Here is an 11,053-nt window from a genome sequence, read left to right on the forward strand (position 1 = left end):
GCCCACCCGACACCTGAAACCCGAAAACCCTATAAATCTGAAATTGTTTCGGACGGGTTCGGTACCATTTTCTTACACCCGAACCCGACAAAACCCAAATCTGAGCACCCAAAAACCCGCTTGATGTTCAGCCCTACTTTAAACACTATTTTTCCATTAAAATTTGTAAACATGTACATTTTATGTATTGAAAACTCTTATTTATATAAAAATATATATATATTATGAAAATGTTGGGTGTTACAATATGCTTTTACTCGGATGAGCTCCTGTTGTTTTTGGAATACAACACTGCTGACTTATTGTCACAAAATAACTTGAGTGGCCTTTCTACATTCTCCAAAATGCGCAGCCCAGTGACAAAGTTACACAGCCATCTTCCATGAGTTGATCCCTCATAGCATGCTACAAATTCTGCTGCCATAGTGGAAAAAGCTACGAGTGTTTGTTTGACACTTTTCCAGGATATAGCTCCTCCAACTAACAGATAAATATAGCCTGATATAGATTTTCTGCTATCTTGGCACCCAGGGAAATCAGAATCAGAATACCCTACAACCTCCAAATGATCTGATTTCCTATATGTGAGCGTATAAACTTTTGTTCTCTGGATATATCTCATAACCCTCTTGGATGTTATCCAATGGTCCATACCAGGGTTGCTCAAATATCTACCTAACATGCCAATAATATACGGAATATCCAGACGAGTACATGCTTGAGCATACATTAGACTCCCAACAGCTAATGCAAAGGGAATATTTTGCATTTCTTGAATTTCAAGGTTACTTTTTAGGGCATTGACTAAGACTGAATTTATCTCCTTTAGCATCAGGGGTATCTCCTGGTCTACAATCTTGCATGCCAAACCTTTTGAGTACCTTATCGATATAGCTCTTTTGTGATAATCCAAGAATACCCCGAGAACGATCTCGATGTTTCTGAATTCCTAATACAAAAGAGGCGTTACCAAGATCTTTCATCTCAAAATGTTTAGACAAAAATCTCTTGGTTATTGTGATACACACAATCACAACAACATTCATCTCAAAACCGAATGAGATAATTACTTGATGAAACTTGTGGTACCATTGACGAGAAGCTTGCTTGAGTCCATAGATGGATTTAGTGAGTTTGCAAACCATATTCTTTGGGTCTCCCAATACAAAGTTTTCTAGTTGCCCCATGTAAATTGTCTCATCAATGTCGCCATTAAAAACGTTGTCTTAACATCCATCTGATGTAACTCAAGATCAAGATGAGCAACAAGTGCCATAATTGTCCTAAAAGAGTCTTTCAATGAAATTAGGGAGAAAGTCTCTGTAAAATCGATGCCTTCTTTTTTAGTATAGCCTTTTGCTACAAGATGTGTCTTATACTTCTCCACATTACCCTTTGCGTCCCTCTTAGTTTTAAATATCCATTTGAAACCAATTGGTTTCGCACCTTCTAGTAATGGGACAAGTTCTCGAACTTTATTGTCTTGCATGGACTTGTACTCCTAATTCATGGCATCCATCCACTTTTGAGAGTTAGAATTTTTCATGGCCTGATGAAAGTTGATTGGGTCATCTTCCATCATTCCATCATCATACTCATGTTCTTGGAGAAATACAATATAATCATCCGAAATAGCATTTCTCCTTTCTCTCGTGGATCTCCTTAATGGCACTAGTTCTTGAGGTTGTTGAGTTTTTTCTTCTGGAACAATTGCCTCATTTTGAATAGGGGTTGTTCAACACTGTCTTGTTGAGGTTCTAGATTCACTTCTTGATGAATGATAGGTGTAGGAACCTGAATATTGTCAAAAGTGATAGTAGAAACTGGGTTTGAATTCAATTGCTCCTCAAAAGCAATGTCTTTAACCTTATTTCTCCCCCCAAACTCAAAATCATAAAAAAATGTTGCAGTTCCCGTCTCAAAAATATTCCAATTGTAGGAACATAAAACTTATAGCCCCTATATCGCTTAGAATAACCAATAGAGTGGTTGCTCACTTTTTTGGAGTCCAATTTCTTTTTGTGTGGCCTATAAGGCCTTGCCTCAGCTGGACATCCCCATATGTGAAATTGCTTTAGACTAGACTTTCGGCCTGTCCAAAGCTCATGAGGTGTTTTTGCAGCTGCTCTAGTTGGTACTCTATTGAGAATGTAAGTTGTTTTCTTTAAAGCATCTCCCCAGAGGGACTCAGGTAAGGTGGAATGAGCAATCATACTCCTTACCATATCCTTAAGAGTCATATTTCGTCGTTCAGCAACACCATTCATGCTAGGTGATCCTGGCATGGTGTACTGTGGGACAACATCACATTCCTCTAGGAATTTAGCAAATGGTCCTGGACGTTGTTCACCTGAGCCATCATATCTACCGTAGTATTCACCACCACAATTGAATCCGTCATTTTTAATCCTTTTATTAAGTTGATTGTCAAATTCACCTTTATAAGCTTTGAATACATCAGGTGACTGTGATTTTTCATGAATGAGATATGGGTACCCATAACATGAGTAATCGTCTATGAATGTTATGAAATATTGTTGACCATTCAAAGATGTCGTAGGGAATGGCCCACAAATATAAGTATGAATCAATTCTAAGAAGTTTGCATATCTATTGGCACCTAATCTTTTAGGTTTGGTATGTTTTCCCTTGATGCAATCTACACAGACATCAAAGTCTGTGAAGTCAAGGGACTCTAAAATGCCATCAGACACTAGGCGCTCAACTCTACCTTTTGAGATATGACCTAAGCGATTATGTCATATTGACGCTGAATTTTCCTTATTTAACTTACGTTTAGTACCACATGATTCCACATGCAAGGTTTCATTATAAGGTGCAACTGTTTCTAGTAAATAAAGATTGTCATAAGCATTTAAATAACCAGTTCCAACAACATTTGAATTTAAAGACAAACTTAATTGATTGTTTCCAAATGAACAACAATATCCAAATTTGTCCAACAAAGAAACAGAAACTAAATTCTGTCTAAAAGATGGTACAACAAAAGTGTCTTTCAAATCCAAATAAAAACAAGTTCCTAATAACAACCTAAAATTCCCAATTGCTTCCACTTCTACTGATTGTCCATCTCCCACAAAAATGTGTCTTTCATCATTACTTAACTTTCGGTAGCTCAGGAAACCCTGCATAGAAACACTTATGTGTTAGTTGCACTAGAATCTATCCACCAAGTATTTTTAAGTATTGAAGATAAATTAACCTCATAATAGACTAAAGTAATAAATATACCTTTCTTTGCACACCATGCGTGTTATTTGGTACATTCTTTCTTCACATGTCCAGGCTTGCCACAAAAGAAACAACCTTTTGATTCCTTCTGTTGTTTCTTTTGCGATGGACCCTTAGCAACTTCATTCTTATATTTTCTTTTCTTGCCTTTATCCTTAGAGGCACTAGCCAAGTGATCACTTTCAGTCTTATCTTGCTTCAACCTTTCTTCCTCTTGCACAGAGTGGGAAATGAGCTCATTTAGGTCCATTTCTCTCTTTAACAGCTATAACTGATTTTGAATTGGTTAAACTGTGCAGGAAGCGATACCAAAACCATAAGAACAAGCAAATCCTCAAAAAACTCGATCTTAAGTGTCTTAAGTTTTGAAGCAATTTGGTACATTTCTATAATGTACTCCCTAACATTTCCTCGACCCTTATACTTCATGGACATCAAGGAAGCCAGAAGTGAAGTCATTTCAACCTTATCGTTTCTAGCAAAACGTTTCTCCATTGCATCAAGGAAATCCTTGGCCTTAGGGATCTCTTCAGATTTTGTGCCCATGAAGGCTTCTGGAATGCATTGTTGCATGATATTAGAATGGTCTCATCTCTCAAACTCCATCAATTTATATATGCATATTTACATATATTGAAACATAAAAATATGCACATAAATACTATCAAGTAATAACATAAGCAGCAATATTATCTTATAATCAAAACTCTAATTTTATAAAAGCCCTAAATTTCTTTCAACAAAATCATCAAATCTTCAATTAATTCAGCAAAAGTAGCTCTGATATCACTTGTTAGAATATCTAATGCACTCAAATAACATGAACAAACAATAATCTCCAACACATAATCCAAAATCATGTCACTATAAATACATATATGAGAAATCCGAAATCATTTGCTAAATTAAAGAAGAATATGGACACAAGAGCGGAATTACTAACCTGAAATCATTGTTGGAGATGATACAAAGATGATTGTGATCTTCCAAAAAAGCATTTTTCTCTATGATAGGAAATGAGAGAATACAAGTCATTTTATTTATTAGGGACCACAATCGTATATATTAACTCATAATAATATCAATTTTAGATATTTATAATTCGACCTCTCATCAAATTATAAATATGACTTATGGTTTCTACACATTTATTTCATGACATATTAATACCCCATAATACTTATACCATAATTGATCATTTTATTTTGTATCAAACTTTATAATAGCATAATACATTAATACATATGTGCCTATAATAAGATTTTAATCCAACATGGGAAAAAATTTAACCGGTAAACCACCAATAAACAAAAATGATCATATAGAAGGAAATAATACCAGCCCTTAACTTGAGAGTTAAATAATCATCATTGACAGATGGTCACTATTAAACTATCATGGCAATCTAATGAGATAAAAGGTTCTCGAAACAAACTCAAAGAAAATATTGAATTATCTAATATATTCAACACCACCCATATGAATAAAAACAAATAATTATTTTAAAATATATTTTATGTTTTTTTGAGGAATTTTAGCGTGCACACATTATTTTGGGTGTATCAGTACACTTGTTATGATTTTGAGCATAATTTTTTAGTGTACATTGTAATTATTAATAATTTAAAAATAAGGAATAGTTTAAATAATAAATTATATTTATTGTAAAACTAGGTAAATAATCTAAGAAATTAAAAGTGTGTAGAAAGAATTTTATTTATTTGTGGGTAATTTTGTTTTAAGGTATGTGAAAAAAAATTAAAATTTCTAAATTTTATAGGAATTTAATAATAATTGAAACATATTATTGACACATAACGATGTGTAATTAATCTCAATTACAAAATTAAAAATAATATTGTACTCACTTAAAAGTATTTATAATTAAAATTTGATACCCATCATTATAATACAGATATATATGTCGTTTTAATGTGTATCTAGCATATATAGAAAAAGTAACGTGGTAGGAAAAACTACACAAAACGAAGACCATTTCACTCGTGGAGTCGTGGTAGACAACTCAAGACCTATCATCTATTACATTTTACAAGCTAATTGAAGAAGAAGTGTGAAAAATTATATCATAATTTCGTTAAAAAAATATATATCATAACCATTAATTATATAATGAGGGCATTGTGGTCCATGTACGTAATTATTAAATTAAACTAGTTATGTAACTATCTAAAATTAAATAAATAATATAAAACTTGTTTAGGGTCTTTGTCGGACGCTATAACAAATTTATTGTCTAATTTTTTAGAAGTATCTTTGATTCATGATCGTCATACAGGTAATGAAGTTGCTCATGGATTGACAATGCATATTATTATGATGGATGATAAACTTGTTTATCTAGAAGATTTTCCTACTTTTTTCCTAGCGATTTAGATTTTTAAGTTGTACGACATTATGATATTTTTTTCAATGAATAAATTTCATTGCTACAAAAAATAAAATTAAAACAAATATAAAATTTGGTCTTTATCAAAGAATACTAATCATAGCCCAAGAGTAAAATAGGTTGAGAAATTTACATAAATATACTAAAATTTCATTTAATTTCTATATATGTGGGCAAAAATGATATGCCACAAAATATGTCGAAATTACCAAAAAAAAAAAAGTTAAAATGTAAAACTTCAACAAACTATAAAAGTCGATTACCATAAAAAAAAAAATCACAAATATATTCACAAATTCATGCAAAATACAAACACGAAAAAAAAAATTGGTTGTCGATCAGAAAAAAATAAAATCAAAAGTCAATTCTGATTTTTTCTAACATTAAGATTACATACTACAAATTTCACAAATCAAATCAAGAATAATCAACATGCGGCAAGAGTAGCAATTTTTCTTCTCCTTCTTCTTCTTGCTTGTTTTCAAATCTGATTTTTTTTCTTCCAAATTTGGCCAAGTAACTAGTTTCCTTAGATCTTCTTCTTCTTGGTAGTTTTCAAATTTGACTTTTGTGTTTTCACATCTGTTTTTTTTTACTTCAGATATGGTTAAGTAGTCAATTACCGTCTTCGATTTTCTTCTTCTTCTTTTTCTTCAAGGTTTCATATATTTTTTTTTACTAAATCTGATTTGTTTTTTAAATATGGCTAAGTAACTTGTTCCTTTCTTCAATCTTATTCTTCTTCTTGGTTTTTTTCAGATCTGTCTTTTTTTTAGATCTACTTAAGTAACAAATTACCTTTGTCAATCTTCTTCTTGGTTGTTTTCATATGTGATTTTTCTTTTTAGATGTAGTTTTTCTTTTAATATTACAATTATGGTGGTTTTATACATTTGATTTAAAAAACTTTTGTGTACATTTAATTACACATGTTCCGTTTATACATAACATATTTTTTATATATTATGATTTTAAAAAAAAAAACGGTACCTTATAATATTACAAAACATAACATTTTTTTCACGTATATATATGGAAGGCTTCTCAACGGTTACCACCCATAGATGGGTACTAACAATTATGATGATGTGGAAACATAGTGAGTTGGTATAGCAAGTCACCAACAAGTAAATATTTTTTTTCTACATTAATTTCGAATTTAATTTTTTTTTGCCATAATTAATGGTGTTTCCAACCAATAAGAAACATTAGCTATATTTAGAAATTGACATGTATTTGAAAAATGAAAAGTTTACAATATTATATTTTCATAATAAATACACGTTTTTCATCAGGCAACCCTTCCAAAAATTTGAAAAAATCAAAATTTATTTTTAGAAATATTAATTAACAACTATAAATATGGACCATTGATCTTAATCCAATAGCTAATATATATATCATTTCTGTACGCCCTGATTTTCCACGGGCTGATTAGCAGGCCGAGCTTCGGACTAATCATGGTTAGTCCATAAGCATCCCCCAGGTCGGAGGTCCTGTCTTGAGGTCGCCCCCCATTAGCTCGAGGAATCCTCAAGGACTCACCAAGAGACCCAAGACTGAAGCAAGGAATCGGAAGGCCGAAGGTCGGGTCAGATGCACAGCTAGTGGTACGAGCTAGATATGGAGGCTACGGCCCCTTGTAAAGTCAACACACGCAAGATAAACGTGCATATATCTGACATCACGTGTCCGATATTTCCCTGACTTCTCGGACACGCTGCAGGAACGTGCGCATTCAGACACCCACGGCTGGGTTGGGCCGTGCGGCCCATTATCTCCTTACCTATCGATTTGACCATACTTACGTGTCAGGTTTAGGAATTAATCATGAATGTCACAGAGTTGATATGAAAAATAAGAAGGTCACGGGATGACCTCCTTACCAACTTCCAGGTGCCTTCTCCTATAAATATGGAGACCCTGAGAGTTGATAAGGGTTGGAAAACAATAGTCTCTAGAAAGATATACTTTGTAACCAAATACCTAGAATATATCAATAATATTGACTAGTGGAGTAGAAGGATTTTAACCTTTGAACCACTTAAAAACATGCCTTGAGTCACCTATTTCATCCTCTAAGATCTTATATCTGTTACGGTTCTACATTCAGCACTATTCCCCTTCTCTCCTTCTCTTAATTACCTGTTGGCGAAGAACCGCATCAACAGTTTTGTGCTTTCATTGAGAGCAAGTTCGATTAGTGCTGCTACAAACATCCAACTATGGTGACTACTCGATCCAGGCATGGCAACGAGATAGAACAACATGATGGGCAGGAGGCTCATCATACCGCCATCCCTGATGAACAAATTCCTGAAGTCCAGCAGCGGCCAGGAAAGCAGCCGGCGGGCCAAGACGATACTGGTAGTTCGGCGCCCCGGCCACCTAATCCGAACCCGTGTTATTATACTGCAGTGGAGATGGAGAACGCTCAGCTGAGGGGCCAGTTAGCAACTGCTAGTCGACAAATCCAGGATATCCTGGCCCGATTACCCCCTCTCACAACCAACGTTAACATTGGAGAGAGGCAAGGTGAGGCTCCTAAGTCTCGCCAGGGTAGTCGGTCCAGGCATAGCCGTTCGGATAGACTTCCAGCAACCAACTCCACCCCTTCATCGCACCATCGAGACGCAAACTTTGGGGAAATGCCTGGGACCAGACAACAGCAATACACCCGTTCGGTTAGGACGTCGACTCCTAGTTCTCAACCATCCACGAGGACGCCCAGGAGAGCTCGAGGAAATTCCCGGAGGAGATCCGAGGAGGGCCCAAGACGTCAGCCCGTCCCCGAAGATCGTCCTGCGCCTCGTCCAGATCGCCCGGCGCGGGACCAGCAAGCTGGCAGGGCCAAAAGGCCCCCACCAAATTTGATCCATCCAGACGGAACCAGGATCGCTTCTCCCATCAGGCATCCTCCTTCTCCGATCAAATATCCGTCCCCTCCTCAGCCCGTCCGAGACATCCCAGCTTACGGGAGTAGTAGGAGAAACCCACCATCAGCGGGACCTTCCTGGCGTAGCAGGGCACCGGAAGAAAGCCCAGGTCCTCACCACCAAAGACGGACTCCAAGTCTATCCAGCAGGAGTCATTGGACCGGTAGTCGCCAGAGTGATCTCTCTGGAGGAGACCTACGTCAGCGACTAAGTTCGGCACAAAGCCACCAGACCACCAGGGAGGCGATCTTCGAGATCACCTCAACTCTCACAGAGAGGATCGGGCTAGAGATGGTGGTCAGGCTCGCTCGAGGGGGGCCCGATCCGAAGTACGTAACGGAGGGAATGTCCTAAATAACCTATCTCAAGATAGGAGGGGCAATAACCCACCTAATATTTACAATGGATCCGGAGCTGTTGAACAGCCCTGGAATAACCAAGGATCTCAGGATCAAACCCTCGAGCGCCTCACTCAGATGGAGGAACTGATGAGGAAGCTCCTGTCAGAAAAGGAAAAAGACGAATATGATTCGGGAGACGAGATGGAACTCTTCACCCCCAACATAGCAGCGACGGCATACCCATCTAGTTTCCGTATGCCTTACTTATCAAAGTTCAACGGGGACGGAGATCCGTCGGACCATTTAGGGATGTTCAACACCCTAATGATGGCCCATAACATTGGCTCAGAGCTGAGATGCTTGATTTTCCCTTCCACACTGACCGGACCTGCCAGACAGTGGTTCAAGCAAAGTAAAAGATAGTCAATCAGCTCCTGGAAGACCTTCTCAGCTGACTTCAAAAGGGCATTCCGCGCCTCCCAGGCCGCCCGTGTTCAGGCTGACTCCCTGGCCAATGTGAGACAGCAGCCCGGTGAGACGCTGAAGGCCTACCTGAGTAGATTCGCGAACTTTGCTGACCGAGCTAGGGACGCGGATGATAGCTCCAAGCTCATGGCCATGAGAACCGGAATCCTTGTCGGAGGAGACCTATGGAAGGATATACAGAGGAAGGGAGTCAGCTCGGTTAACGAATTCCTTAACAGAGCCCAAGAATGGATAAACTTGGAAGAAGCAGAAGCCTCAGCCGCAGGAACCAGCCAGGTCCCCGAGCAGCCCGCTGGAGTAGGGACGGAGGTCGTGGCAGCGACCCCAGGCGTCATACAGAACAACCAGCCGGGTGGAGGCAAAAGAAAGGGGAATGGCGAAAACAATCAGCACGGCCAAAAGAAGAATAAGTCTGTACACAAGTTTAAGCCCGTGTTCGCGACATATACCGTACTCACCCAGTCCAGGGAAAGTATCTTCCTGGCCAACTCTACTCGGGTCCTCTGGAAGAGGCCGGAACCATTGAAACACCACAAGGGAAAGAGAGACACTTCCAAGTTCTGCCGTTTTCATAACGACGTCGGCCACAATACCGACGATTGCAGGCATCTCAAATATGAGATAGAGACTCTCATCCGAGCTGGACCCTTGGCTCAATACTCACATAACAGGGTCCCAGCGAGTCGGCCTGCCCTAGACGTCCCAGCCAGTCAGCCCGGGACTTGGATAGATCAGGACGTCCCTCCTCCCGTGATCGGAGGAGAGATATCCACCATCTCTGGAGGACCGCATATGGCTGGCACGAGCAGAGGCGCCCAGAAGAGATACGTGAATGAACTAAAAGCTCACAACGGAGTGGAGTTCATCCCGGAGCAGCGTCAGTCAAAGCAGCAACGATTAGAGAAGCAACCAATCACTTTTACGGAGGAAGATGCAGGCCATGTCCAGCTCCCTCACAATGATCCCTTGGTTGTAACAGTCCAGCTCGCCAATCGGAAAGTGAGAAGGGTGCTGTTGGACAATGGGAGTTCGGTGAACCTTTTATTCTGATCACCCTTAGAGAAGATGGGTCTGACTGTCGCCGATCTAAAGGCAACCTCCATGATGCTGTATGGCTTTTCGAGAGAAGGATCGGCAGCGATAGGGACGATCGAGCTGGTGATCACCCTAGGAGAAGAATCTCGGACAGTCTCTAAACTACTTGAGTTCGTGGTCATTGACTGCTCCGCGGCCTACAACGCCATTTTGGGCCAACCTACACTCATAGCTTTCGAGGCTATCACTTCCATTCGACACCTCGCCATGAAATTCCCCACTTCAACAGGAATCTGCACCATCAAGGGCGATCAGCTCGCTGCCAGGGAATACTACAGCATTTCCATGAAGGGAAAATCTAAACCCGGGCAGTTGGCTATGGCCATTCTGAGTGAAGAGGAATCCCAGGAGCCCCTGGCAGCTCCTGAGATTGAAAAACCTCAAAACGCCAAAGGGGAAAGTGTCGCCCTTAGTGAGGACATTGACCCCTGAATAGGCGAAGACAGGTCCGAGCCCCAGGCTATTGAGGAGCTCGAGGAGGTGAACCTTGATCCACAAAATCCATCACGGACGGTCAAGCTCGGGAAAAACCTCTG

At 39.0% G+C, this 11,053-nt stretch overlaps 2 protein-coding genes across 2 annotated transcripts; both read right to left on the reverse strand.

The window, feature by feature from the left end:
• Positions 1–253: 253 nt before the first annotated feature.
• Positions 254–769, reverse strand: LOC133785847 (secreted RxLR effector protein 161-like). Its single transcript, XM_062225064.1, has one exon. It carries the CDS (start codon positions 767–769, stop codon positions 254–256), a length of 516 nt encoding a protein of 171 aa, XP_062081048.1.
• A 2,741-nt stretch (positions 770–3,510) lies between these two features.
• LOC133785848 (uncharacterized) lies at positions 3,511–3,825 on the reverse strand. The gene has a single exon (XM_062225066.1). It carries the CDS (start codon positions 3,823–3,825, stop codon positions 3,511–3,513), a length of 315 nt encoding a protein of 104 aa, XP_062081050.1.
• Between the last annotated feature and the right edge of the window lie 7,228 nt (positions 3,826–11,053).

This window comes from Humulus lupulus, chromosome 6, assembly GCF_963169125.1.
Source record: "Humulus lupulus chromosome 6, drHumLupu1.1, whole genome shotgun sequence".
Classification (NCBI taxonomy): Eukaryota; Viridiplantae; Streptophyta; class Magnoliopsida; order Rosales; family Cannabaceae; genus Humulus; species Humulus lupulus.

What these genes read in the sequence shown, in the direction of transcription:
- LOC133785848 (XM_062225066.1), bottom strand. Translation starts at nt 3,825, where the DNA reads ATGCAACAATGCATTCCAGAAGCCTTCATGGGCACAAAATCTGAAGAG.
- LOC133785847 (XM_062225064.1), bottom strand. Translation starts at nt 769, where the DNA reads ATGCAAAATATTCCCTTTGCATTAGCTGTTGGGAGTCTAATGTATGCT.